The sequence below is a fragment of the Ursus americanus genome, chromosome 6, assembly GCF_024610735.1.
Source record: "Ursus americanus isolate L20-20 chromosome 6, mUrsAme1.1.p, whole genome shotgun sequence".
Taxonomy (NCBI): Eukaryota; Metazoa; Chordata; class Mammalia; order Carnivora; family Ursidae; genus Ursus; species Ursus americanus.
In genome coordinates this window covers 126,076-153,935 of record NC_142132.1, presented here as the reverse complement: position 1 = coordinate 153,935, position 27,860 = coordinate 126,076, and the positions used below count along the sequence as shown (strand labels likewise).

The following is a 27,860-nucleotide window of genomic DNA, read 5'->3' as shown; positions in this document are numbered from 1 at the left end:
CATCCCAGGGTCCAAAGTGAAGTGGACGCCAGGCCACTGTTCTGAATTCCTGTCTCTTTCCAAACGCAGTGAATCATTAAGGTTAATGTACAATCACCACTTAAAACTCGAGAGAAGGCAAAGTTGATGTGGCGAGCATGTAGGAGAGGCTGGGGACCGAAGTGCAGGTGAGTCAGCAGATGAAGCAGAAACGGCATCATCACAAGCAGAGGAAAGGGCAGAGGAGGTGCCCTGGAGGCCGCATTGCATGGACTGATCTTGGAGCTGAGCGCTGGGAGGCCCCACAGGACAAGAAGGCAAGGTGCAAGCTAGGGTGGGTCTTGGAGGTCTTTCTAAGGCTTTTGGGTTTTACCCTAGGTAAATTCCTGGGAATCCACTGAGGGTTTTTCAGCAGGTGAATGACCTGGCCTGATCTGTGTCTTTGTCCTAAATAGACTGAATGGGGCAGGGTGACATATGGGCCCATGGGAAGGGAGAAGAAGGTGCTACAGGGTGGAGGCACCATGGACGCCCCAGATGGAGAAGATCAGGCAGGATGTGGCTGGGGAGAAGAGGGGGTCAGGGGATCCAGTTAGAGACCCTCTTCCACCTGCCCACTCTGTGTCCGCTGGAGCAAGACTCAGTCTGGCAGCCACCAAGAGACACCCGAATTTTCCTTCTTGGGTTTTCTTCCTATTCTGGGAGAAGAGTCAAACTGATGACTAGGTGGGGGGACAAACAAAGGGACAAAGAGGAACCCTGTTGGGGACAGTGTAGAGTCTGAATGAAGTGCCTTTAAGGGTGCCAAGCCCATCACATTTCTAAACGTGGCTCCAGGAGCGCGTGGGTCTCCTGGGCCCCCTGATCTGCAACCACAACAAACTGTCTTCAACAGCAGGCACCAGCGGTGGTTGACATTCTAAGTGCCCGCTCCACGGCCCACACAAGGCAGTGACATGGCTCTACTCAGTCTGCCCATCCTCCTGGTGGCTTATGTGGCTTTCCTGCTGTTCATCTTTGCGTGGAGAAGAGGAAACACTCGTGGGCTTTTGCTCCCACCTGGCCCTCCTCCTCTTCCCATCATTGGCAATATCCTGCAGGTGAAACTTTGGGACCTGCCCACCTCTCTCTCCAGGGTAAGACCCCCTCAGGTATGGCCAGCTGCTCCCTGGGTTGGTATAAGTGCTTTACTCGGATTTCCCAGCTAACGTTGGGGGGGGTTGTGTTTCTTTCAGTTGTGCTAGAATACCCCACTTTTTGTTTATTTGATCCTTTTGAAGAGACTGGAGTTGTGACCCCTCAAAAATGGCTCCATTCTTAACTGATGGCTCTCTGAGGCCCCTCTAACAATCTCTGACATGAGAGGGCCCTTCCAGCTTTGATTCTGACTGACGTAAGACCGTAATATATGGGACACCTGGTGAGTGAGGAGTGTATCCACGGCACAGTGGGGTCATTGCCAAAACTGCACCCCATAGCCATGACCCATCTGACTTTCCAGCTGCACCTGTGGGATCTCAAGGTCAACTCCAGGGAGACCTGTCAGCATGTTGGTTCCACATCCCTGCCCTTTGGTCAGTCCAGCGCCTTGTAGACCCAGATGCGAGGATCAAGGGTATCCACTCGGAAAGGGCTATGAGGGGTGTAGGGGGATCAGAATCCTCAGACAGCGGTGGATTCTGACCTGAGTGAGGCAGAGAGGTGGGTGGATGTGTCCTAGACTGCCTTGTGGTCTAGAAGCTTCTGCAGGGCCCTCATGGAGTCCCTTGTCCCCACTCGTCGGTGGTGCCCACTGGAGTGTCTCCACTTTCCCGATGCCCCCCTGGGCACCTTCCTGTCCCAGCCTGGCTGGGATTCTACTGCCAGTCATGTGCTTCTCTCCCTGGCATCACTCAGCTCCCCTCTCTCCCTGCCTGGAGTCTGTGGCTCTGCCAGGCCAGGAATAGGTGGCCCTACTCATGGTCCCTAAACTCTTGGGGCCCCTTCACGCTCCTGCAGCCCCAGGATGTCCCCTCCTTCCCTCCTCCCACTCTCCTAGGGGACTTTTTCCTGCCTAGTGCTATTTCTTTAAACTGCTAGCAGCGTCTCCTCCCATCCCCATGTCGTTCTCACTCTCATTTCTCTGAGAAAACCTGGCTGTCAGAGAGCATGTCCTGCAGCTTCCATGCCAGCACCCCAGAGCGCCTCGGCACCTGCACCAGGAAGCTCACGGGCTCTTTGCACTGACAGGCATGGAGCTGTGCCCCTGCTGCCTCTCCCTGCCTCCCCCTGTCTAGAAGGGGTGGTCATGTTCTCATCCTGACTCCCCTCTCCCACCACGTCCCAGCCACCAGCAAACCCTCACTCTACCTAGAAAAGGCATTGGGAACCCGGCCTTCTCTCTGTACCTGGATCAATCCAGCACAGCTCCCTGCCCACAGATGCCCCTTCTTCCATTCTGTCCATGCTCCATACAGGGAGACTCTGGAGGGGGGAGCCACCCCCTCAGCAGCCAGTGCCCCTCTCTGACACACAGAAAAGGGCTCACAGGATCTGGACCTCCCACTCCCTCACCCCCCGATCCTCCCACCACCTAACCCTAACCACCTCTCACACTTTCCTGCCTTCCGCTGCCCACCATGGCCTCTTCACTCCTTCCCACCCCAGGCACCCTCAATTCTCAGGGCTTTGCTAGTCCCTCTGCAGAGGTTACTGTTCCTGCAGATATCCATCTGACTGGCATTCCCTCCTTCTTGGTGTTAAAATGCTGTGTTCCAAGGAGACCCTCCCCAGTGACCTTCTCTCAAGGATGAGACCACCCCCAGCCTTCCGCCCCTCCCCACTGGTGTTTCCCATCGGCACGTCTGCACGCAAGCATACTCTAGACTTGACTGTCATGTCTTGCCCACTAGAATGTGCATCAAAGAAGATAAATTTCCTGCCGTGCCCTGTCTTTCCCCTGTCCTGAGACACTGTGTAGCAACTAGTATTTGTCAAATGTTTGGTAAGTGGTTTGTTCTCTCCAGCAAAGGAAGGGATTAGGGAAAGGTACAAGAGGTTGAGAGGCCAGAGTGTGAGTCCCTGCACAGAGGCGTCCTGCCACCCCGCCCCCAGGTCAGCATGCCCCCCAGTCTGCAGCCCGGAGTCTTGGCTGGGGCGCGCCAATGGGGAGGGTGCTTGCCAGACACTGGGGCTGCTGGGACGGAATGTCTTCACGTCTAATTGCCCCTGTGCGTCCAGGAGCTGGGCCAGCTGTTCAGGTGTGCCTTGCCACTCTCCCCAGCTGGCTGAGCAGTACGGCCCTGTGTACTCGCTGCATCTGGGCCCCCATCCAATCATTGTGCTACATGGACACCAGGCCGTGAAGGATGCCCTGTGTGGTCAGGCGGTCAGCTTCGGAGGCAGAGGGAGGCTCCCCATCATGGATAATGCCCTCAGAGGATACGGTATGTCTCCGTCCAGAGCAGCTGCCAGACCACTTCTCTGTGGGCCTCAGTTCTGCCTATTTCTGTGGTCCATGACCTTCCTGCGGCTGGGGTGTTGGGGCTGTGGCAGGAAGCTCAGTTACTCCACCGTGGCTCCATCCAGCCCACGGCACCCAAACCTACCTGCTTTTTCTCTTCTCGCAGTCCCCTTCATGTCTTGCTCCATGATATGTGGCTTTTTGCAGGGGAGGGAGGTTGTAGGATGGTAGAGGGTCGCACAGGGGATTTGGGCAAGTTCCTCAAACTCTGAGGGACAGGTCTTCGTTTTCAGAAGGATTAAAATGTCCACTTTCTTGCAGAGTTCAATTAGCCAACGTATAGTACATCATTAGTTTCTGATGTAGTGTCCAATAATTCATTAGTTGCGTATAACACCCAGTGCTCATCACCACACGTGCCCTCCTTAATGCCCATCGCCCTGTTACCCCCCCCACCTCCCTCCCTTCCGTAACCCTCAGTTTGTTTCCTGGAGTCCAGAGTCTCTCACGGTCTGTCTCCCTCTCTGATTTCTTCCCCTTCAGTTTTCCCTCCTTTCCCCTGTGGTCCTCTGTGCTATTCCTTATGTTCCACAAATGACTGAAACCATATGATAATTGTCTTTCTCTGCTTGACTTATTTCACTTAACATAATCCCCTCCAGTTCCATCCATGTCGGTGCAAAAGCTAAGTATTCATCTTTTCTGGTGGCTGAGTAATATGTTATTGTATAAATGAACCACATCTTCTTTATCCATTCATCTGTTGAAGGGCATCTCGGCTCCTTCTACAGTTTGGATATTGTGGACATTGTTGCTATGAACATTGGAGTGCATGTGCCCCTTCTTTTCACTACATCTATATCTTTGGGGTAAATATCCAGTAGTGCAATTGCTGGATCATAGGGTAGCTCTATTTTTAACTTTTTCAGGGACCTCCACACTGTTTTCCAAAGTGACTGTATCAGCTTGCATTCCCACCAACAGTGTAAGAGGAGGGTTCCCCTTTCTCCACATCCTCAACATTTTTTTATTAATAATTTATGTTATGTTAGTCACCATACAGTATATCCTTAGTTTTTGATGTAGTGTTCCATGATTCATTATTTGCGTATAACACCCAATGCACCATGCAATACGTGCCCTCCTTAATACCCGTCACCGGCTTATTCCAGTTCCCCACGCCCTCCCCTCTGAAGCCCTCAGTTTTTTTCCCAGAGTCCATAGTATTTCATGGTTCATTCCGCCTTCTGTTTACCCCCCCTTCATTCTTCCCTTCCTTCTCCTACTGATCTTCCTGCTATTTCTTATGTTCTATAATGAGTGAAACCATATGACAATTGTATTTCTCTGCTTGACTTATTTCACTTAGCATAATCTCCTCCAGTCCCGTCCATGTTGCTGCAAATGTTGGGTAATCGTTCTTTCTGATAGCTGAGTAATATTCCATTGTATATATGGACCACAGCTTCTTAATCCAGTCATCTGTTGAAGGGCATCTCGGCTCCTTCCACGATTTAGCTATTGTGGACAATGCTGCTATGAACATTGGGGTGCATATGGCCCTTCTCTTCACTACGTCTGTATCTTTGGGGTAAATACCCAGTAGTGCAATGGCTGGATCATAGGGTAGCTCTATTTTTAACTTTTTCAGGGACCTCCACACTGTTTTCCAGAGTGGCTGTACCAACTTGCATTCCCACCAACAATGTAGGAGGGATCTCCTTTCTCCACATCCTCTCCAGCAATTATTGTTTCTTGCCTTGTCAATTTTTGCCATTCTAACTGGCATAAGGTCATATCTCAATGTGGTTTTGATTTGAATTTCCCTGATGGCTAATGATGTTGAACATTTTTTCATGTATCTGTTAGCCATTTGTACATCTTCATTGGAAAAGTGTCTGTTCATATCTTCTCCCCATTTTTTGATTTGATTATTTGTTTCTCATGTATTAAGTTTGAGAAGATCTTTGTAGATCTTGGATACCAGTCCTTTATCTGTAGTGTCATTGGCAAATATCTTCTCCCATTCCCTGGGCTGCCTCTTAGTTTTTTTGACTGTTTCATTGGCTGTGCATAAGCTTTTTATCTTGATGAAGTCCCACAAGTTCATTTTTTCTTTTGTTTCTCTTGCCTTTGGAGATGTGGCATGAAAAAAATTGCTGTGGCTGATGTCGTAGAGGTTGCTGCCTATCTTCTCCTCTAGGATTTTGATGGATTCCTGTCTCACATCGAGGTCTTTCATCCATTTGGAGTTTATCTTTGTGTATGGTGTGAGAGAGTGGTCAAGTTTCATTCTTTTGCATATAGCTGTCCAGTTTTCCCAGCACCATTTATTGAAGAGACTGTCTTTTTTCCACTGGATGTTTTCTCCTGCTTTATCAAAGATTAGTTGCCCAAAGAGCCGAGGGTCCATCTGGGTTCTCTATTCTGTTCCATTGGTCTATGTGTCTGTTTTTGTGCCAGTACCATGCTGTCCTTGTGATCACAGCTTTGTAGTACAGCTTGAAATCCGGCATTGTGATGCCCCCAGCTTTGTTTTTCCTTTTCAACAGTTCCTTGGCGATTCAGGGCCTTTTCTGGTTCCACACAAATTTAAGGGCTGTTCGTTCCAGTTCTTTGAAAAATGTCATTGGTATTTTGATTGGGATAGCATTGAAAGTGTAGATTGCTCTGGGTAGCATGGACATTTTAACTATGTTAATTCTTCCGATCCATGAGCATGGAATATCTTTCCATCTTTTTATGTCTTCCTCAATGTCTTTCAAGAGTGATTTGTAGTTTCTAGAATATAGATCCTTTATGTCTCTGGTTAAGTTAATTCCGAGATAACGTATGATTATTGGTGCTATTGTAAATGGAATGGATTCCCTAATTTCTCTTTCTTCAGTCTCATTGTTCGTGTATAGAAATGCAACTGATTTCTGAGCATTAATTTTGTATCCCGCCACATTACTGAATTGCTCTATAAGTTCTAGTAGTTTGGGGGTGGAGTCTTTTGGGTTTCGCACATGTGCGAAGAGAGACAGTTTGACTTCTTCTTTGCTGATTTGGATACCTTTTATCCCTTTTTGTTGTCTGATTGCTGTTGCAAGGACTTCTAGTACTATGTTGAATAATAATGGCAAGAGTGGACATCTTTGTCATGTTCCTGATCTTAAGGGAAAGGCTTTCAGCTTTTCCCAATTGAAAATGATATTTGCTATAGGCTTTTCATAGATGGTTTTTATGAAATTGAAGAATGTACCCTCTATCCCTACACTCTGAAGTGTTTTAATCAGGAAAGGATGCTGTATTTTGTCAAATGCTTTTTCTGCATCAATTGAGAGGATCATATGGTTCCTGACTCTTTTATTGTTCATATGATCTATCACACTGATCGATTTGTGAATGTTGTACCACCCTTGCATCCCAGGGATGAATCCCACTTGGTCATGATGGATAATCCTCTTAATGTATTGTTGGATCCTATTAGCTAGGATCTTGTTGAGAATTTTGGCGTCCATATTCATTAAGGAAATTGGTCTGTAATTCTCCTTTTTGATGGGGTCTTTGCCTGGTTTGGGGATCAAGGTAATATTGGCCTCATAGAATGAGTTTGGTAGTTTTCCTTCTGTTTCTATTTTTTAAAACAGCTTCAGGAGAATAGGTATTATTTCTTCTTTGAATGTTTGGTAGAATTCCCCGGGGAATCCGTCAGGCCCTGGACACTTGTTTTTGGGGAGGTTTCTGATCACTGCTTCAATCTCTTCATAATTAATTAGTCTGTTTAAATCATCAATTTCTTCCCGTTTCAGTCTTGGTAGTTTATAGATTTTCAGGAAGGCATCCGTTTATTGGCATAAACTTTTTGATAAGAGTTTCTAATGATCCTTCCTATTTCATTGGTGTTGGTCGTGATCTCTCCCCTCTCATTCATAATTTTATTAATTTGGGTCCTTTCTCTATTCTTTTGAATAAGTCTTGCCAGTGACTTATCAATCTTATTTATTCTTTCAAAGAACCAGCTTCTAGTTCTGTTGATCTGCTCTACTGTGCTCCTGGTTTCTAATTCATTGATCTCTGCTCTAATCTTGATCACCTGCCTTCTCGTGCGTGGGTTAGGCCTGTTCTTCTGTTCCAGCTCCAGCTTCTTGAGGTGAGAATATAAAAACTACATTTTAGATTTTTCTATTCTTTCGAGTGAGGCTTGGATGGCTATGTATTTTCCCCTTAGGACTGCCTTTGCAGTGTCCCATAGGTTTTGGACCGTTGTGTTTTCATTCTCATTGGTCTCCATAAATTGTTTTAATTGATTTTTGATTTCCTGGTTTTCTAATCGTTCTTGAGCAGGATGGTTCTTAGTTTCCAAGTGTTTGAGTTTCTTCCAAATTTTTCCTTGTGATTGAGTTCCAATTTCAGAGCGTTGTGGTCTGAGAATATGCAGGGAATAATCTCAGTCTTTTGGTATCAGTTGAGACCTGTTTTGTGACCCAGTATATGGTCTATTCTGGAGAAAGTTCCATGTGCATTCGAAAAGAATGAGTATTCTGTTGTTCTGGGGTGTATTGTTCTGTATATATCTGTGAGGTCCATCTGGTCCAGTATGTCATTCAAAGTTCTTATTTCTTTGTTGATTTTCTGCTTAGGTGGTCTATTGCTGAGAGTGGAGTGTTGAGGTGCCCTACTATTAACGTATTATTATCTATATGTCTCTTTATTCTGGTTAAGAGTTGGCCTGTGTATCTTGTTGCTCCCCTGTTGGGGGCATAGATATTTATAATTGTCATAATGACTTGTTGTATACATCCTTTAAAAATAATATAGTGTCTGTCTGTATCTCTAACTACAGTCTTTAGTTTAAAATCCAATCTGTCTGATATGAGAATTGCTACCCCAGCTTTCTTTTGAGGTCCATTGGCATGAAAAATTGTTTTCCATCCCTTCACTTTCAGTCTGGATGTATCTTTAGGTTCAAAATGAGTCTCTTGTAGACAGCAAATGGATGTGTCATGTCTTTTTATCTAATCTGCAACCCTATGGTGTTTTATGGGAGCATTTAGGCCATTCACATTGAGAGAGATTATTGAGAGATATGATTTTAATGATATCATGTTGCCTGTGAGGTCTTTGTTTCTATAGATTGTAAATTTCTGTTCTGTATCACTCTTGGGGCCTTTTTACTTTTATAGAACCCCCCTTAATATCTCCTGTAGGGCTGGTTTCATGGTTACGAATTCCTTCAGTTTCTGCCGATCCTGGAAGGTCCTTATCTCTCCATCAATTCTGAATGACAGCCTTGCTGGATAAAGGATCCTTGGCTGCATGTTCTTCTCAGATAGAGCTTTGAAAATACCCTGCCAACCCTTCCTGGCCTGCCAGGTCTCTGTAGACAGGTCTGACATTATTCTGATATTTTTTCCTCTGTACATAAGGATTTTCTTCCCCCGGCCGCTTTCAATACTGTATCCTTGGATCTAATATTCGTGAATTGCACTATGACGTGACGTGGTGTAGGCCTGTTCTCATTGATCTTGGGTAGGGTCCTCTCTGCCTCTTGGATATGAATGCTTGTTTCCTTTACCAGATTAGGGAAGTTCTCAGCTACAATTTGTTCAAATATCTCTTCTAGACCTCTCTCTTTCTCCACCCCCTTGGGAATGCTGATGATTCTGACATTGAAACATTTCACTGAGTCAGTAATCTCCCGTAATCTACATTCTTGAGATTGGATTTTTTTGAGCCAAGTTTCCATTTTAACTTTCTCTTCTACCATCCTATCTTCCAATTCACTAATTCGTTCTGCCTCATTTACCCTGGCTGTCAGAGCGTCTAGTTAAGACTGCATTTGTTTCACAGCATTTTTAATTTCTGCCAGATTCACTCTCATTTCCACTCTTAGAGATTCTATATTCTCGTTAATATTTTCGTTAATATTTTTTTCAAGCCTACACATCATCTTGACCATTGTTACTCTGAACTCCATTTCTGACAATTTGGTTATATCCATATCCATCATTTCTGTGGCAGAGGCCACAGTCTGTCTCCTTTCTTTGCTGAGGGTTTCTCCTCCTCATCATTCTGATGAGGAGAGGTTGTGGGGATGCACAGAGCCCATATTATTGACCAGGACCCAGGCAGTGTGTACTTATTTTATAGGGACCTTAGGGATGTGAGCTTCTTGATTTTTCAGCCTGCCTTCTGAGGGAGGGGTCTGCCGTGCTGATGTTCAGGCAACCCTGTTTGGGTAGAGTCTCCCTGTTCCCTGAGATGGGGCATGGGGATGGGCACAATGTGAGCTGGTATTTCCGGGCTTTTGTTCGCTGGCGGCTTTCCCTGGCAGTTTTCTGTGACTCTTCTGAGGGTCAGAGCAGCAGTGGCCGTATCCTAGCCTCTGTCTTGGAACAGAGAGATCACAGTCTGTTCTCCACTGAGCTCTCTGGCCACTTTAACTCTGTTTCTGTCGGTGCTGTTAAAAACCATGCAGCAGCCCAGGTTGCGCGCCCCACAGCCACTCTCCCAGCCCTCGCTTCCAGGGCTGGCACGTTTCTGTCCTTTGTGCTTCTAACACCGCCAGCCGCCCCCAGTTCCCACACGCTCTCCTGAGCTCCCTGTTTCAGTGTGGTTCACGCGCACTCTGGAGCGCCGGTTTTCAGTCTGGTCGCGCGCATTCCCGGGCTCTTGGTCTCAGTCTGCATTCTCACAGGTGCTGGTCCGGGAGTCTGGCCCGGGAGTCCGGCGTGCTCCCCAGTGCAGGTGGCTACCGCTTCCTGGTGCTTGAACGTGGCAGGTCCCTCCCCCTTCCGTTTATCTTCTGATATCTGTGCGCGGATTCACGGCTCCCCACTTTGTACCTCAATACTCAGTGCTGGAGATGTTTGTTTATAGAGACCCAGATGTATCTTCCTGCGTCTCAGGCTGATTCTGTGGGTGTTCAGGATGGTCCGGTAGATATCCAGCTCGACTCAGGGGACCAGCTGAAGGAGGGGTCCCCTACTCCTCCGCCATCTTTTTCCTTCCTCCTCAACAACATTTGTTGTTTCCTGTCTTATTAATTTTTGCCATTCTAACTGGTGCATACTTTTTTTTTCTGTTTTTGGCTTATTTATTTATTTTTATTATATTCAGTTAGCCAACATATAGTATATCATTTGTTTTCAATGTAGTGTTCAACAATTCATTAGTTGCATATAACACCCAGTGCTCATCACCACACGTGCCCTCCTTAATGCCCATCACCCAGTGACCCCATACCTCCACCCCCTCCCTTCTGTAACCCTCAGTTTTTAAATTATCAGAATTATCTTTGTTTCCCCGTTGATGGATACAGGCTGCTCTCATGCTGGTGTTTTCCGACAGCCCTGTGGGGGAGGGTTAGAACCTGCTTCAGATCTGTGCAGCTGGATGTGGGCTGTCTCCTAATGGTGCTTTCCTGTAGGACAAAAGGAGAGAAGCAGCCAATTAGGTTTTTGGCAGGATCCAAATTGGGATGGGTCTGAGAGCAAAGCCCTTCAGATGAGCTGCCTCCAGGGAAGAACGGACATTCTGTGGACTTTTAAAAATCTACTTTGTAGCATTAGCCTGAGGCTGCTGTTTGTAGAAGAGGAAAAGTTTATGACACTCTGATCCTCCGAAAGCAGTTCTCAAGGAAGCCCATCGTGCGCCAGGGCCCTTCTGGTGACCAGACTCCTGTCCTTGGTTCTTCCCTCAGGAATTTCATTCAGCCACGGCAGGCGGTGGGAGCAAATGCGCCGGTTTACTCTCATGACGCTGCGGAACTTTGCGATGGGGAAGAGAGGCATGGAGGAGCGCATCCAGAAGGAAGCCCAGCACCTGGTGCGGGCCCTTGCACAGACAGAGGGTTGGTTGACAAGTGCCCCTGGACATCTGGTGGGACGTTAAGGTTACCTCCCCATGCTTCCCTGAGCCCAGCACCACCCCGCTGGGACCATCTTCCCTCTTTTCTATCTGGAAAGTGTAGACCATTCATGGAAGTTTTCCTTAATTTTTGTAACCTTCCCTCTAACCAGCTCAGCCCACGGACCCTGCCTTCATCCTCGCGTGTGCTCCCTGCAACATTATCTGCTCCATCCTCTTTAACGAGCACTTCGACTACCACGACCAGGAATTCCTGAAGCTGATTAGGTTACTGAATGAAAACTTTTCCATATTGAGCTCTTTCTGGGCGCAGGTAAAGCCAATTGTCTCTGGTTGTGAGATTACCCACAGCTGGTCCCAGGGTTGAGCCGGAGTGCAGAGGCGCAGCCTGGGCAGCAGGGGAGGCAGCCGGGCAGGGTGTGCGGGGTGGGGGGGGGGAGGGGCGATGGAAGGCAAGTGTCACTTACAGAGCACAGCTGAGGGCCCGTGGAGGGGCAATCGGGCTTCCCTCTGCCAGCACATCTCCTCTGAGGTCCCCACATGCTTCCCCGGCTCTTTGTAACACTGGCGGCAGTCCACACTGAGATCCCGCACCCAGTAATGGGAAGGGGGTGGGGTCCCCTGGAACAGAGGCTTCAAGACCACACAGCCCTCTCTTGACTTTTGAATCCTGGTGATGGAATGGGGGTGTGACTTTTCCCTACAGCTCTACAGTTTGTGGCCATCGTTCATTCACTATCTTCCTGGGAGACACCAGAAAGTTTTTAAAAACATTCAGAATATAATGGATTTCATTTTGGAGAGAGTAGCACAGCACCAAAGGACTCCGAAGCCTGTGCAGCCCCGGGACTACACCGACTGCTTCCTCGAAAGGATGGAGGAGGTAGGTGGGGAGGCTGCCCTTGGAGCCGAGGTGTCGCCAGGCCCCTCGCGCTTCTGGGCTCCGCGCGCTCCGGTCCAAGCCTGAAAACCCCTGTCTGGAAGCCCCTGGGCCTCCACAGTGTGTTTTTCCACCACGGGGCTCACATGTGGCGTGCGCACCTTTCTCGCATGAACTGACTGGTGGCTGAGCGTGCGCGCCTGCTAGCGAAGTGACCGGAGTGCGACTGTTTGCGGCGCGGCGTTCCCCGGCTAGTCCTCCAACTGTGGATAAGCTGGCTGATACGCACGGTGACATTTGGCCCCATCGCTGCTTTGGGAGCCCAGATCACCTTACTCTAATGCCTGGACAGAGCCCGCCATGGGACATAAGCGCATTGGGGACGCTGACCATGGTTACCTATCTGTGTGTGAGTCCATGCACGCGAACCAGTGCTCGTGTCACGTTTATACACAAGCAGGTCTTGTTTTTTTATCTTTTCTTCAAGACTATGTCAAAAGTGAAATATCTCAAAGTGTATTTTCCACTATGCAAAATGTTAGAAATAATTTCTTTGCTGATTACAAATTAGCTATCAAATGAAAATCACTTAAGCAAAAAAAAAAAAGACATAAAAATAATCATTCATATACACAGTAAGTATTCAACCTCCTAAAGACTTATTACTGTTTCTAACCTGTATCTGTCTGTATTTAATAGAGGACCTATTATGAAATCATGTATCTGATTACTCCATTATCTACAGGAAAAACATGATCCATATTCTGAATTTAATTCGGAGAACCTAGCAGCTGTTAGCTTAAATCTGTTCAGCGCTGGCACTGAGACAGTCAGCAGGACACTGTGGCTGGCACTGCTGACCCTGCTGAAACACCCGGAGGTGGAAAGTGAGTGGGGTGCTTCCTGCTGGGGGGCCGACACGGGGGGAAGAAGATAGCATCCCAGTTCTTCAACACAGTTATTTCTTCCATGTCCCTTGTTCATGTATTAGCTTTCCTTGATTAAAAGTTAATTAACACAGGTCCATCTTGTAAAAATTGGAAAATACAGAAAATTATGTAGACAAATTTTTAAAAATTCAGTAAGTACTCATATTCAGATAAAATTTATTCTTACATTTGGACAGCCTCCTGACTAAACCTCTTTTTGTGTGCATATGCACATTTTGCAAGTAATTGGAATTTTACTGCATTGAACCTTTTTTTTCCACTTAGTAATATATCATGGGTTTGTTTACACATTATTAGGTTTTCTTTACTTTTTCTTCTTCTTTTTTTTTAGGAAGAGTTTTTTTTTTTTAACTTAAATTCAATTAGCCAAGGTATAGTACGTTGTTGGTTTTTGATATAACGTTCAATGATTCATCAGTTCAGCATAACACCCAGTGCTCATCACATCACCTGCCCTCCTTAATACCCATCACCCAGTTACCCCATCTCCTACCCACCTCCCTTTCCACAACCCTGTTTGTTTCCTGGAGTCAAGAGACTCAGATGGTTTGTCTTCCTCTCTGAATTCTTCCCATTCGGTTTTCCCTCCCTTCCCCTGAGGTCCTCTGTGCTATTCCTTAAGTTCCACATATTGAGTGAAACCATATGATAATTGTCTTTCTCTGCTTGACTTATTTCACTTAGCATAATCCCCTCCAGTTCCCTCCATGTCGATGCAAATGGTGGGTATTCATCGTTTCTGATGGCTGAGTAATATTCCATTGCATATATGAACCGCGTCTTCTTTATCCATTTGTCTGTTGAAGGGCATCTTGGCTCTTTCCACAGTTTGGCTATTGTGGACATTGCTGTTATGAACATTGGGTATTCTTATAAAATATTATTTTAAATTAGTATGTAATTTTTCATACTGAGGCATACCATAATTTATTTAACTATTTGTGAAAATTTTAATTGTTTTATATTTTTTGCTATGTCACACATAATTTGCAAAAAGTCATTGTACAAAAATTTTATATGCACTTGATATGGCCTTAGGATAAATTTTTAGAAATTGAACTGCTATGTTAAGAGGAATGAAAAACTGAAATAACTTTTGGTCATCATTTCCAGATTTTGATGTGTACTTTGGAAATCCCTGTGTATACATGCTGCCCTATAAAAGTAGGCAATAAATAAACTGGAATATTTAATCATGATGAAGATGAAATGAAATGGCATAAATAATTTTTTGAGCAGTGAAAGAGGAAGGAATTAGTTTCTGAATCTCAAACCTCATTTCTCACTTGAGGGTAGGCGTGTGACACACCTGTCCCACCCGTGTTGTCCATCGGCTCTGTGGCTCAGGACAGGCATGTGCATTCTCAATCCAGTCTCCCGCTTGGTACAAAGCAGCACAAAGTGAGAGCTTAGGGCCCATCTCCAGTGCTTCTGTGTTCTCTGGAGCTATTTCATAAAATTAGAATAGCTGTCTCTTGAAAGCTTTAAGGAAATCAGCACTTTCTTGGCTTAGGAAGTTTTGTTCCAAAAGCAGTGTGTGGTTATAATGAAACAGTCTTGGTTTCAATCCTGGCTCCAAAGTAGGATAGAGCCTCCATGAGGTTATTTGATGTCCCTGAATTGTAGTTGTTTCCTCTTCGAAACAAGAATATTGGGGCACTTGGGTGGCTCAGTTGGTTAAACATCTGTCTTCGGCTCAATTCATGATCCCGGGTCCTGGAATCGAGCCCCGTGTGGGGCTCCCCACTCAGCAGGGAGTCTGCTTCTCTCTCTCCCTCTGCCCCTCCCCACTCCCCCATTCCCCGCTTGTGTTCTCTTGAGTGTGTGCTCTCTCTCAAATAAATAAAATCTTAAAAAAAACCCAAGAATATTAAAACCTACCCTAGAGTGTTGTTGAGAGGAACAGGTTTCTAGCTGATTGTCTCTAAAGAGGTACTTAGTCAGAATTTTCCCCACCACTTCTCATAAATTTTCAGAATAATGGTTGCTGGTGACATCTTAGTCTTCTGGAGACAGCATTTTCTGCATTCTCAGCTTGCAAAGATCCGTGTGGAACTGAATGGTTGTAACCCTGCCCTCTTAATTCTCGCAAACAACACGTGAACAATTCAGGCACGAACAGGATCACCCTGCAGAGGGTCCTGAGCACATCCTGCTTTACAGGCAATTTCAGTCAAACCAAACACGTTCTTACCACAGCTTCACACAGCATGACTTACAGAAGGGAATGCTTTGCTTTGTGAGTTTGTAGGTTTGAGTTTCTATACCCCTGTAGCCCAGTTTCGGATGACATTTCAGGCTGTCATCAGGATGGCTTATGAGTGACACTATTGTTTCATGTAGGCAGAGTTCACGAGGAAATTGACAGAGTGGTGGGCCGGGACCGGGTCCCCTGCATGAAGGACAGAGCCCAGATGCCCTACACAGATGCCGTGGTGCATGAGATCCAGAGATACATCAATCTCATCCCCTCCAGTCTGCCTCATGTTGTGATTCAGGACACCAAATTCAGACAGTTCTTCATTCCTAAGGTCAGTCATCTTCCTCCTTTAATTTTTTTAAATTATGACAATTAAGTGCCTGATTTTTTAATTTTATGGGAAGTAGATTTCTATTAGCCCCATTGGCTGACCCTGTGTAAGTAAAAACTTTACAAAAAATTACTTTTTACTTAAGAGGCATTTTAGTAATTATGGTCAGAATTGGTTTATATCTTAAAAGATAGGAGAAAAAATATTTGGGGCCATTTTTATTCCAGAAATTTCATAATTTCCATTATAATTTGCACCTAAACAGTACTTAAATAAAACTCTAGAATGCTCATGAGATAGACCTAAGGAAGAGAAAAGGAATATTGGAAAAGAGAAAGGAAAGACTGAAGTCTAATAAGTAAATGATGAAATTAGAAGGTAGAGAAAGAATAACAGTGCAGACACTAAGAGAGCACAAATGAAGTCATAATACCAAAAAGAAAATAATGATTAAAAAAATAAATAAGATCTAGATTCGGGGGAAGATTGTTAAAATAATAAACCTTTAGAGAGACTGATTAAGAACAAAAGAGTTGAGGGAATAAATCAAATAATCAACTAAAAAAACAGAAATTCTTATAAAAATTGGAATATATTTAGATTTAAACAACAGTAAGACATAAAAGGAAAATTACATGGGCAGCAAGAAGGGAATTGAAAAAAATGCATGCTGCAGAACTCTTTTATTTAGGAACAAATATAATATTTTCTGATAAAAATTTATGATCTTAAATTCATATGATAGAAAAGATGGGTTAGGTACATCAGCAATGGTGAAACACAAATTATTTTGTATTTATTTAAAGAATATCCATTTAAAATGGAGTCAAAAATTATAAGAAATAAAGTTATAGAATTAATCTAACAAAATCTGTGCAGGACATTTGTGGAGAAAATTAACAAGCTATTGAAGGGCATTAAGAATACCTAAATAAATAGAGAAATTTTTAATATGTTAGTAGAGAAAAACCAACACCAAGATGACATTTTTCCCATATTAATCTATAAATTCATTTCAATTCAAATAAAATTTTGAACGTGTTTTCCATGGAACACAACAAGAATATAGTAGAGTCATATAGAATGAAAACATGCCAAGAAAAGCCACACAGATTTTTAAAAAGATAACAACGATAATATTAAGTTAATGTCAGTGTTGGATATTGTGATTGTTTCAAATACTGGGGTTTCCCCCATGGAACAGAGTAGGGAGCCTAGAAGGAGACCCACACCAGCGTGTGTTATGAGGGGATATTATAAATTAGGGAAGGAAAATCCTGTTTAGTAAATGATGGTAGAAAAAAATATCAAGTCCCTACCTCACAGAAAAAGTATTTCTGGAAATATTAAGTACTTTCATGTAAAAAGTAGATTTAATTCATTTATAATTATAGATGGGAGAATATTTTTTATGATATTGGGGCAGGAAAAGCCTTCTTAAACACAGTGGAAATGGCATGATCTTGAAGAAAACATGGCCAAATGTGATTCCATTAAAAGGGAAAGGCAACACAAGACCTGAGCTGAGCTAAAGACCATGGAAAATAACTGTAGTGCGTATAATTGACAAATAAATAACTTCTTAATTGTGTGAAGACCTCCCAAAGTCATAAGGAAATAAAACACAGAACAAGGAACAGAGGAACGAAACATAAAACTAAGAAATTCACAGACTAGAATACCTATAGGGTCAGCATGTGTATGGAAAGATATTCAAGCTTACTAGTAAGTGCAAATTAAAACTGTAAGTATGGTCTATAACACCCCAATTGGCTTTTAAAATTTTTATTCCAATAAAACCAACTTTGGTAAAAATGTGGGTGATTCACATGGATACAGGCTTTGAGAGATCCTAGCAGCTAGGAGCCAGAGATTTGACCCCCATGGGCAATAATGATGTGGCGGTCCATGTGAGGCAGGGGCTAGACCTGACCCCAGAATGAAGATGGTGGGCTCTATGAGACTCAGAATTCCTCTCACAAGCCAACAAGCAAAAAGGAGAATCATCACTGCCAAGGATTCTGGGTAAGGAAAAAGCCCAGTCCTATGCCATGCCTAGGCTTGGAAACAAACATTTCACTGATATTAGGGTGCAGAACTCACAGACAGTGGATATGTGCACACACACACACACACACACACACACACAAACCCTGTACATAAGTGTCTACAGCAGCATTCTTCGTGGTAGCCAAAAAATGGAAACAGCCCAAATGTCCACAACTCACGAATAGATTAAAAAGAAGTGGTCTATCCATACAATGGAATATTGTTCAGTCATAAAAGGACTGATGTACTGATTCATGTTACAACACATATAAACCTTAAAAATAATACGCTAAGTGAGAGAAGCAAGACCACAGGATGCATATCGTATGATTTCATTTATATGAAATGTCTGGATTAGGAAATCCATAGAGCCAGATATTAGACTAGTGTTTCCTAGGTTTGGAAGTCAAGAGGAATGGGGAACAGGGGTTTCTTTGGGGTGAATAAAATGTTTAAAATTAGGCGATGTTTATACAACTCTGTGGATATGCTAAAAACCAGTGAACTGTATGCTTTAAAAGGTTAAATTTTATATGTAACTCATATCCCAATAATGCTGTTATTTAAATACATATGTAATTATTTTAAATTTTAAAGGGTAATAGTTGGTCTAAACAGCATAATGATTCTATTATACACAGCTGAGGTGAGAAATAATGTCCTGACAGATCCGGGGAAGACTATTCAGGATGCACTGCAGGGAAATAAAGGGAAATACGATATGAGAGGAGGCTCTGAGACATGGAGATGGGAAGGGCAAATTGCAATATTATTGTGAGATTTACAAAATAAAGAGAATGTAGAAGAGACAATATTTTAAAAAGAGAGCGTATTTTGTGACTTAATTTTTTTCAAAAAAAAAACAAGCCTGTACCCAATTTTCGCTTGCATAACCCTCCAATTTACACCGTTCTCATCACTTTGTGTTTCCTCGAGCACAGCCTTCTCCTAAAGCAGTGTCTTTTGCAGCTGCGTATTTACATATACAATATGTACCAGCATCATAGTTCACATCTTTGCTCAGAAAAAGAGAAGTATCATCTACTCGACTATAATGGTTTGTTTATAAACAACATCTGTCTTCTCTTTCAGTTCTGTACTAACTGTTGCGGCTCCATTTGTAACCCTTAATAAATAATTTTGCTTTTCATTAAAAAGTATCAAACAAAATTTCTTGAATTTAGTTCTGCTGTAAATAGGTTCACAAAATTTCCCTCTCTCAGTAATATTTTCTGTTATTATCTTTCAAGGTTTGCCTTGGCTCTGGGAACTGGCTCTTGTGTGGGGGGAAGGCAGATCCAAGGATGTGTGTTTTAGAGTCTGTGTTTACACAGTGGAAACGCCAGGGAAGCCTTAGGGTCTATTTCACATCCATGGCCTGGACCAGTGTCCTATCCATTTGCTTGGAAACTTCAGCAGCAGTTGCCACCTGACTACCCCAAATGTGTCATTTGCCCCTGACCTGTTCCTCCCACAGATGCAGGCAATGCTGTGGACACAGCATCGTGACATAGCCGTTGCCTTCAGAGTCATCCCATCTTCCAGCAATTGACACTGGGCTCTCTGGAAAGAAGTTTCTCATTTAACTATTAGATGTTCTTGGTTTTAGGGCACAACTGTGTTCCCATTGCTCTCCTCTGTCTTGTACGACAGTAAAGAGTTTGTGAACCCACAAAGGTTTGACCCGAACCATTTTCTGGATAAAAATGGAAACTTTCGGAAGAGTGACTTCTTCATCCCCTTCTCTATTGGTAAATAAAACTCCACATTTCTGACCATCTATCAATTTAATCCATTAAAATGGAATCACAGATAAATCAATTCAGTATATTTTAAAATATATTTTATAACAAAATGATTGTGGAAATGATTATGAAATGATTTTCATTTGTCCCTGTAATATATGGCAATCTAGAAAAACAGTAAAGCAAAAATCAAATTATTTCTCTTTTTAATAAAATTCCTTAATTTATTTTTTTAATGTTTTTTTATTACATTATGTTAGTCACCATACAGTACATCCCTGGTTTCTGATGCAAGGTTTGATGATTCATTAGTTGCATATAACACCCAGTGCACCATGCAGTACATGCCCTCCTTACTACCCATCACCAGTCTATCCCATTCCCCCACCCCCTCCCCTCTGAAGCCCTCAGTTTGTTTTTCAGAGTCCATAGTCTCCCATGCTTCATTCCCCCTTCTGATCACCCCCCTTTCTTTATCCCTTTCTTCCCCTACCAATCTTCCTAGTTCTTATGTTCCATAGATGAGAGAAATCATATGATAATTGTCTTTCTCTGCTTGACTTATTTCACTTAGCATTATCTCCTCCAGTGCCATCCATGTTGCAGCAAATGTTGAGAACTCGTTCTTTCTGATAGCTGAGTAATATTCCATTGTATATATGGACCATAGCTTCTTAATCCAATCATCTGTTGAAGGGCATCTCGTTCCTTCCATGATTTAGCTATTGTGGACAATGCTGCTGTGAACATTGGGGTGCATATGGCCCTTCTCTTCACTACGTCTGTATCTTTGGGGTAAATACCCAGTATTGCAATGGCTGGGTCATAAGGTAGCTCAATTTTTAACTTTTTAAGGGACCTCCACACTGTTTTCCAGAGTGGCTACACCAACCTGCATTCCCACCAACAATGTAGGAGGGATCCTACAGCAATTGCTGTTTCTTGCCTTGTTGATTTTTGCCATTCTAACTGGTGTAAGGTGGTATCTTAGTGTGGTTTTGATTTGAATTTCCCTGATGGCTAATGATTTTGAACATTTTTTCATGTGTCTGTTAGCCATTTGTATGTCCTTATTGGAAAAGTGTCTGTTCATATCTTCTGCCCATTTTATGATTTGTTTATTTGTTTCTCGCGTATTGAGTTTGAGAAGTTCTTTGTAGATCTTGGATACCAGTCTTTTATCTGTAGTATCATTTGCAAATATATTCTCCCATTCCTTGGGCTGCCTCTTAGTTTTTTTTATTGTTTCCTTGGCTGTGCAGAAGCTTTTTATTTTGATGAAGTCCCACATGTTCATTTTATCTTTTGTTTCTCTTGCCTTTGGGGATGTGTCATGAAAAAGGGTTGCTTTGGCCGATGTCGTAGAGGTTGTTGCCTATGTTGTCCTCCAGGATTTTGATGGATTCCTGTCTCACATCGCGGTCTTTCATCCATTTGGAGTTTATCTTTGTGTATGGTGTGAGAGAGTGGTCAAGTTTCATTCTTTTGCATGTAGCTGTCCAATTTTCCCAGCACCATTTATTGAAGAGACTGTCTTTTTTCCACCGGATGTTTTTTCCTGCTTTATCAAAGATTAGTTGCCCAAAAAGCCGATGGTCCATTTCTGGGTTCTGTATTCTGTTCCATTGGTCTATGTGTCTGTTTTTGTGCCAGTACCATGCTGTCTTTGTGATCACAGCTTTGTAGTACAGCTCGAAATCCGGCATTGTGATGCCCCCAGCTTTGTTTTTCCTTTTCAACAGTTCCTTGGCGATTCAGGGCCTTTTCCGGTTCCATACAAATTTAAGGACTATTTGTTCCAGTTCCTTAAAAAATGTACTCGGTATTTTGATCGGGATAGCATTGAAATTGTAGATTGCTCTGGGTAGCATGGACATTTTAACTATGTTAATTCTTCTGATCCATGAGTATGGAATATTTTTCCATCTTTTTGTGTCTTCCTCAATGTCTTTCAAGAGTGATTTATAGTTTCTAGAATATAGGTCCTTTACGTCTCTGGTTAAGTTAATTCCAAGGTAATGTATGGTTTTTGGTGCTATTGTAAATGGGATGGATTCCCTAATTTCTCTTTCTTCGGTCTCGTTATTCGTGTGTGGAAATGCAACTGATTTCTGAGCCTTGATTTTGTATCTCGCCACATTACTGACTTGCTCTATAACTTCCTTTTTTTTTAAAGATTTTATTTATTTATTCGACAGAGATAGAGACAGCCAGCGAGAGAGGGAACACAAGCAGGGGGAGTGGGAGAGGAAGAAGCAGGCTCATAGCGGAAGAGCCTGAAGTGGGGCTTGATCCCATAACGCCAGGGTCATTCCCTGAGCCAAAGGCAGGCGCTTAACCTCTGTGCCACCCAGGCGCCCCCGCTCTATAACTTCTAATAGTTTGGGCGTGGATTCTTTTGGGTTTTCCATATAGAGTATCATGTCATCTGCGAAGAGAGACAGTTTGACTTCTTCTTTGCCAATGTGGATACCTTTTATCCCTTTTTGTTGCCTGATTGCTGTTGCAAGGACTTCTAGTACTATGTTGAATAATAGTGGCGAGAGTGGGCATCCTTGTCGTGTTCCTGATCTTAAGGGAAAGGGTTCCAGGTTTTCCCTGTTGAGAATAATATTTGCTGTAGGCTTTTCATAGATGGCTTTTATGAGCTTGAGAAATGAACCCTCTATTCCTACACTCTGAAGGGTTTTAATCAGAAAAGGATGCTGTATTTTGTCAAATGCTTTTTCTGCATCTATTGAGAGAATCATATGATTTCTGAATTTTTGTTTCTGGATAAAATCTAAGACACTGATAGATTTGCGAATATTGTACCACCCCTGCATCCCAGGGATGAATCCCACTTGGTCATGATGGATAATCCTTTTAATGTACAGTTGGATTCTATTAGCCAGGATCTTGTTGAGGATTTTGGCATCCATATTCATTAGGGAAATCGGTCTGTAATTCTCCTTTTTGTTGGGGTCTTTGCCTGCTTTGGGGATCAAGGTAATATTGGCCTCATAGAATGAGTTTGGTAGCTTTCCTTCTGTTTTTATTTTTTGAAATAGCTTTAGGAGAATAGGTATTATTTCTTCTTTGAATGTTTGGTAGAATTCCCCAGGAAAACCGTCTGGGCCTGGGGTTTTGTTATTTGGAAGATTGTTTATCACTGACTCAATCTCTTCATAATTAATTGGCCTGTTTAAAAAATCAATTTCTTCCTGTTTCAGTCTTGGTAGTTTATGGGTTTCCAGGAAGGATTCCATCTCTTCCAGATTGCTTAGTTTATTGGCATATAGCTGTGGATAAAAGTTTCTAATAATCCTTCCAATTTCATTTTTGTTGGCTGTGACCTCTCCTTTTTTATTCATAATTTTATTAATTTGGGTCCTTTCTCTATTCTTTTGGATAAGTCTTGCCAGAGGTCTGTCAATTTTATTGATTCTCTCAAAGAACCAGCTTCTAGCTCTGTTGATCTACTCTACTGTACTCCTGGTTTCTAATTCATTGATTTCTGCTCTAATCTTGGTCAACTGCTTCCTCGTGCGTGGATTAGGCCTGTCCCTCTGTTGCTGTTCCAGCTTCTTGAGGTGAGAATATAAAAACTGCATTTTAGATTTTTCTATTCTTTTGAGTGAGGCTTGGATGGCTATGTATTTCCCACTTAGGACTGCTTTTGCTGTGTCCCATAGGTTTTGGACTGTTGTGTTTTCATTCTCGTTGGTCTCCATAAATTGTTTAATTTGATTTTTGATTTCCTGGTTTATTGAATCATTCCTGAGCAGGATGGTTCTTAGTCTCCAAGTGTTTGAGTTTCTTCCAAATTTTTCCTTGTGGTTGAGTTCCACTTTCAAAGTGTTGTGGTCTGAGAATATGCAGGGAATAATTTCAGTCTTTTGGTATTGGTTGATACCTGTTTTGTGTCCCAGAACATGGTCTATTCTTGAGAATGTTCCATGGGCATTAGAATAGAATGAGTATTCTTTGGTGCTGGGGTGTAGTGTTCTATATATATCTATGAGGTCCAACTCATCGAGTATGGCATTCAAAGCCTTTGATTCTTTGCTTAGTTTTTGCAAGGGTGCTCTATTTCTGATAGTGGGGTGTTGAGGTCCCCTACTATTAATGTATTTTTATCTATATGTCTCTTTATTCTGGTTAAGAGTTGGCTTGTGTATCTTGCTGCTCCCCTGTTGGGGGCATATATATTTATAATTGTCATATCCACTTGTTGGATACATCCTTTAAGAATAATATAGTGCCCTTCTGTGTCTCTAACTATAGTCTTTAGTTTAAAATCCAATCTATCTGATATGAGAATTGCTACCCCAGCTTTCTTTTGAGGTCCATTTGCATGAAAGATTGTACTCCATCCCTTTACTTTCATTCTGAATGTACCTTTGGGTTCAAAATGAGTCTCTTGTAGACAGCAAATGGATGGGTCATTTCTTTTTATCCAATCTGCAAGCCTGTGGCATTTATGGGAGCATTTAGGCCATTTACATTGAGACCGAATACTGAGAGATATGATTTTAATGATGCCATGTTGCCAGTAAAGTCTTTGCTTGTATCGGCTGTGATTTTCTGTTCTGTATCACTCTTGGGGCCTTTTTACCTTTATAGAACCCCCCTTAATATCTCCTGTAGGGCTGGTTTCATGGTTACAAAGTTGGTTAATGACTGGTGATTCTGGAAGGTCTTTATTTCTCCATCAATTCTGAATGACAGCCTTGCTGGATAAAGGATCCTTGGCTGCATGTTTTTCTCTGAAAGAGCTTTAAAAATGCCCCCCCAACCCTTTCTCTCATTCCAGGTCTGTGTAGACAGGTCTGACGTAATTCTGATGCCTTTGCCTTGGTATGTGAGAAATTTCTTTGCCCTGGCCGCTTTCAATACTGTATCCTTGGATCTAATATTTGCGAAATGCACTATGACGTGACGTGGTGTAGGTTTGTCGTGGTTGAACTTGGGAGGGGTCCTCTCTGCATCTTGGACACGAATGTTTGTTTCCCTTGCTAGATTAGGTTAGTTTTCAGCTACAGTTTGTTCAAATATCTCTTCTAGACCTCTGTTTTTCTCCACCCCCTCGGGGATGCCGATGATTCTGACATTGGATCGTTTCATTGAGGCAGTTATCTCCCATAACCTACATTCGTGGGTGTGGTTTTTTTAAACTCCAGCTTCTATTTTAGCTTTTTCTTCTACTAACCCATCCTCCAATTCGCCGATTCGTTCTTCTGCCTCATTCACCCTGGCGGTCAGAGCCTCTAGTTTTGACTGCATTTGGCTCATAGAATTTTTAATATCTGCCAGATTCGCTCTCATTTCCACCCTTAGAGATTCTATATTCTCATTAACATTTTTGTTAATACTTTTTTCAAGTCTACACATCATCTTGACCATTGTTACTCTGAATTCCATTTCTGATAATTTGGTTACATCCATATCCATTAGTTCTGTGGCAGAGGCCACAGACTCATTGTCTTTTCTTTGCTGGGGGGGATTTCTCCTTCTCGTCATTCTGATGAGGAGAGGTTGCGGGGTTGTCCAGAGCCCAAATTATTGACCAGGACCCAGGCGGTGCACCCTTGTTTTATAGGGATCTTAGGGATGTGGGCTTCTTGATTTTTCAGCCTGCCTTCTTGGGGAGGGGCCTGCTGCGCCAATACTCAGGCAACCCTGTTTGGGTAGGGTCTCCATGTCTCCTCAATACTCAGCGCTGGGGATGTTCATTTGTAGAGATCCAGATGTATCTTCCTGCGTCTCAGGCTGATTCTGTGGATGTTCAGTCTGGTCTGGTACCTATCCAACTCGACTGAGAGGACCAGCTGAAAAAGGGGTCCCCTACTCCTCCACCATCTTAACCCCTCTCCTCAAATTATTTCTAAACACACATGACATTAATCTCCAGAATGTGAAGGAGGTTGCCCCTCCAGCTCAATGTGAACTTTTCTGAAAACAATACTCATGTCACTTCCCTCTGGTACCTGGAGATGATCACCCAGGGGAGCTTCCTGTCCTGTCATTCTGATGGGTAACCTGCAGACAGCAGGCTCCAGGTCTCAACCATCCTTGGTGGGCAAAGAACAGAACTCTGTATGATAAAAATTTCCATTTTCCTTTGTCAATCTTCACACAAGTCAATTAATAAAATGATTTTTGCTTCCAGGAAAACGGGCATGTCTTGGAGAAGGTCTTGCTCGAATGGAGATATTTTTATTCCTGACCACCACTCTGCAAAATTTTACCTTAAAGCCTGTTGTTGATCAAAGGGAACTGAGCACTGACTCAGTCTATAATGGGTTATTGAGAATTCATCCATCTTTCAAACTCTGCTTCTTACCCAGACCAAAATAAAAAACAAGAGGAAAGGAGGAGTGTCAATCAAACAAAAATCTCTTTCTACACATGGGCGTTAGCATCACTGGTTAAAAAACCCTACAAGATATATTTCCTTAATGCAATCAGAGCTCACATAGAATAGATGTTCATTGTATATTAAGTAATTGCTGGTGTAAACAACTTCAGTCCTATTTACGACAAATCACGATTGGGCGTGAACCTCCTCCACAAGTCTCTTTATAACATGGAAGATATTTCCTGGCATGAGTGCACTTCACCAAGGGAAAGCTATTAGGAAAATGTGATTTCTGCTTCCACCAAGGATGTAGAAACTAATGAGTGTTACCCTAATGACAAAAAAGAGCCAGACAAACCACAGGTCAAACTTTCCTTACCCTCACAGAGCTATGAAGCAGCCTAAAATCCTTGGAGGGACAGAGCCCTCTAAAGGGGAGCAGGGAGGAAGCCATAGTGTGGACAGGAAGAAGTCTGCCCAAATGCTAATGAATTGTCAGAGCCCAAGTTTGGGCTAGAATAGCTGGGTGGCTTGGACAGGAAAGGGAGGGGGCTTTCATTCTCTTTCCAGAAGCTTACAAGAAAGATGAGGTGAGGCAAAGCTAAGGGAGAGTGCTCTAAGTGATGCAGATATGCAAGAGGGACTGAGCTGTGTGGATCTGGCATGAAACCACCACCTACCTAACCCTTCTTCCTCAAGATGCCAAAGTTGTGAGGAAAGGTGCAGGCAATGACTCAGTGCTCCTGGAGACAGATAGAAGCAAAAGCCCTGTGCCCTTGAGGGCAGGGCAGGAAGACTTACTGGGCCCAGGATGCTATACTGAAACCAAGCCCTGAGGGAGAGGGAGTTAGTTGTGAGGCAGGCATCTTACCCCCCGAGCAGCATGGGCACCAGAGGGAAGAGGGACAGGAACACCCTGCCCAGGTGCAAAAGTGTGCACAGGGCTCAGATGGGTCAGAGCACAGAGGATTGTCTGCCCCTCACTATGAGCCCAGAACCTGTAACAAGCAGCCATCCACTACAGGAGGGACTCAAGAACAATGGAGAAGGTTGGACCTGGCACAAGCAAGCTGCAGTGGCTGAAAGCTAAGTATGGACACTAACCCTGAACTAAAGGCATCCCAACACCCCAGCCTTGTGCCCTATGCCCAAGGTGCTGAAATGACTCTCCTGCAGGAATTTGAAGTCTTGGCACAAAAGAAGTAATGCTAACAACAAATACCAAATTTAGCTCAACTCTTGTCTGGACTGTTTCAAATTTCCACATCAATGGCTTGACAGAGTAAGAGTCATGCCCATTTCCAGGATAATTACTATTTACCTCAGTTTTTCCTGTACCACACGTGATGTTGAGCATTGAATTTAAAGAAACTATACACACAAAATAGCAAGGGAAAAACTACGACACTCAAAAGACACATCAATAGGACCGGTTCAGAAATGACAGAGATGTTGGAACTCTTAGACAAGGACCTTAAAACCAAAGATCTAGTGGAAAGTGGAAAGCATGCATGAGAAGATGGAAGAGCAGTGATGGGAAATATAAAAACAGAATCAAGTGGAAATGCTAGAAATAAACATCCTGACATCAGCAATGAAAATCCTTGATGGTCTCATCAGTTGCCTCAGTGGGGGAGAGACTTGTGGTTAGTGCTAGGTATGCTCTTTCTAAGAATACCATATCATTATCCAAGTCCCCATACTTAATTAATGTCTTCATCCTATAATAAAGTCTGATAATGTTGAAGTTAATTTACTAGGAGAATATTTTTTTAAACAGATTATTTTGTGCCTTTAAAAGCATATTGGGGGAGTGAGGAGTCCAGGGTGGCTGAAGAGTAGGAACTTTAGTTTCATCTGGTCCAAGGAATTCACCTAGATAACTATCAAATCATTCTGAACACCTGCGAACTCAACCAGGGATCTAAGAAAAGAATAGCTGCAACTCTACAAATAGAAAAGCGACCACTTTCTGCAAGGTAGGATGTGTGGAGAAGTGAATCCCAGGTGATACATGGGAAGCTAAACCATGGGGGCAGGAGCCTGTATAAGCTGGCTACTGGCAAATGATATAGCAGTGGAGCACAATA

The 27,860-nt window shown here is 43.2% G+C and overlaps 1 protein-coding gene across 4 annotated transcripts; it reads left to right on the top strand.

The window, feature by feature from the left end:
• Positions 1–83: 83 nt before the first annotated feature.
• On the top strand, positions 84–27,522 carry LOC123800006 (cytochrome P450 2C23-like). 4 transcript variants are annotated; one of them, XM_087862511.1, is made up of 10 exons: positions 84–296; positions 875–1,115; positions 3,242–3,404; positions 11,109–11,258; positions 11,428–11,588; positions 11,982–12,158; positions 12,901–13,042; positions 15,449–15,636; positions 19,295–19,436; positions 25,582–27,522. In XM_087862511.1, exons 2-10 carry the CDS (start codon positions 936–938, stop codon positions 25,767–25,769), a joined length of 1,491 nt encoding a protein of 496 aa, XP_087718637.1. In that variant the 5' UTR covers positions 84–296; positions 875–935; the 3' UTR covers positions 25,770–27,522. The 4 variants fall into 4 exon arrangements, with proteins under 4 accessions (XP_087718637.1, XP_045665319.1, XP_045665320.1 ...); XM_045809363.2 differs by having other exon boundaries at positions 84–301; XM_045809364.2 differs by having other exon boundaries at positions 84–313; positions 878–1,115.
• The last annotated feature ends 338 nt before the right edge of the window (positions 27,523–27,860 follow it).

What these genes read in the sequence shown, in the direction of transcription:
- LOC123800006 (XM_087862511.1), top strand. Translation starts at nt 936, where the DNA reads ATGGCTCTACTCAGTCTGCCCATCCTCCTGGTGGCTTATGTGGCTTTC. An exon ending in TCCTCGAAAGGATGGAGGAG is followed by an intron (nt 12,159 to 12,900) that starts GTAGGTGGGGAG and finishes CATTATCTACAG; the next exon opens with GAAAAACATGATCCATATTC. An exon ending in GACAGTTCTTCATTCCTAAG is followed by an intron (nt 15,637 to 19,294) that starts GTCAGTCATCTT and finishes TCTTGGTTTTAG; the next exon opens with GGCACAACTGTGTTCCCATT.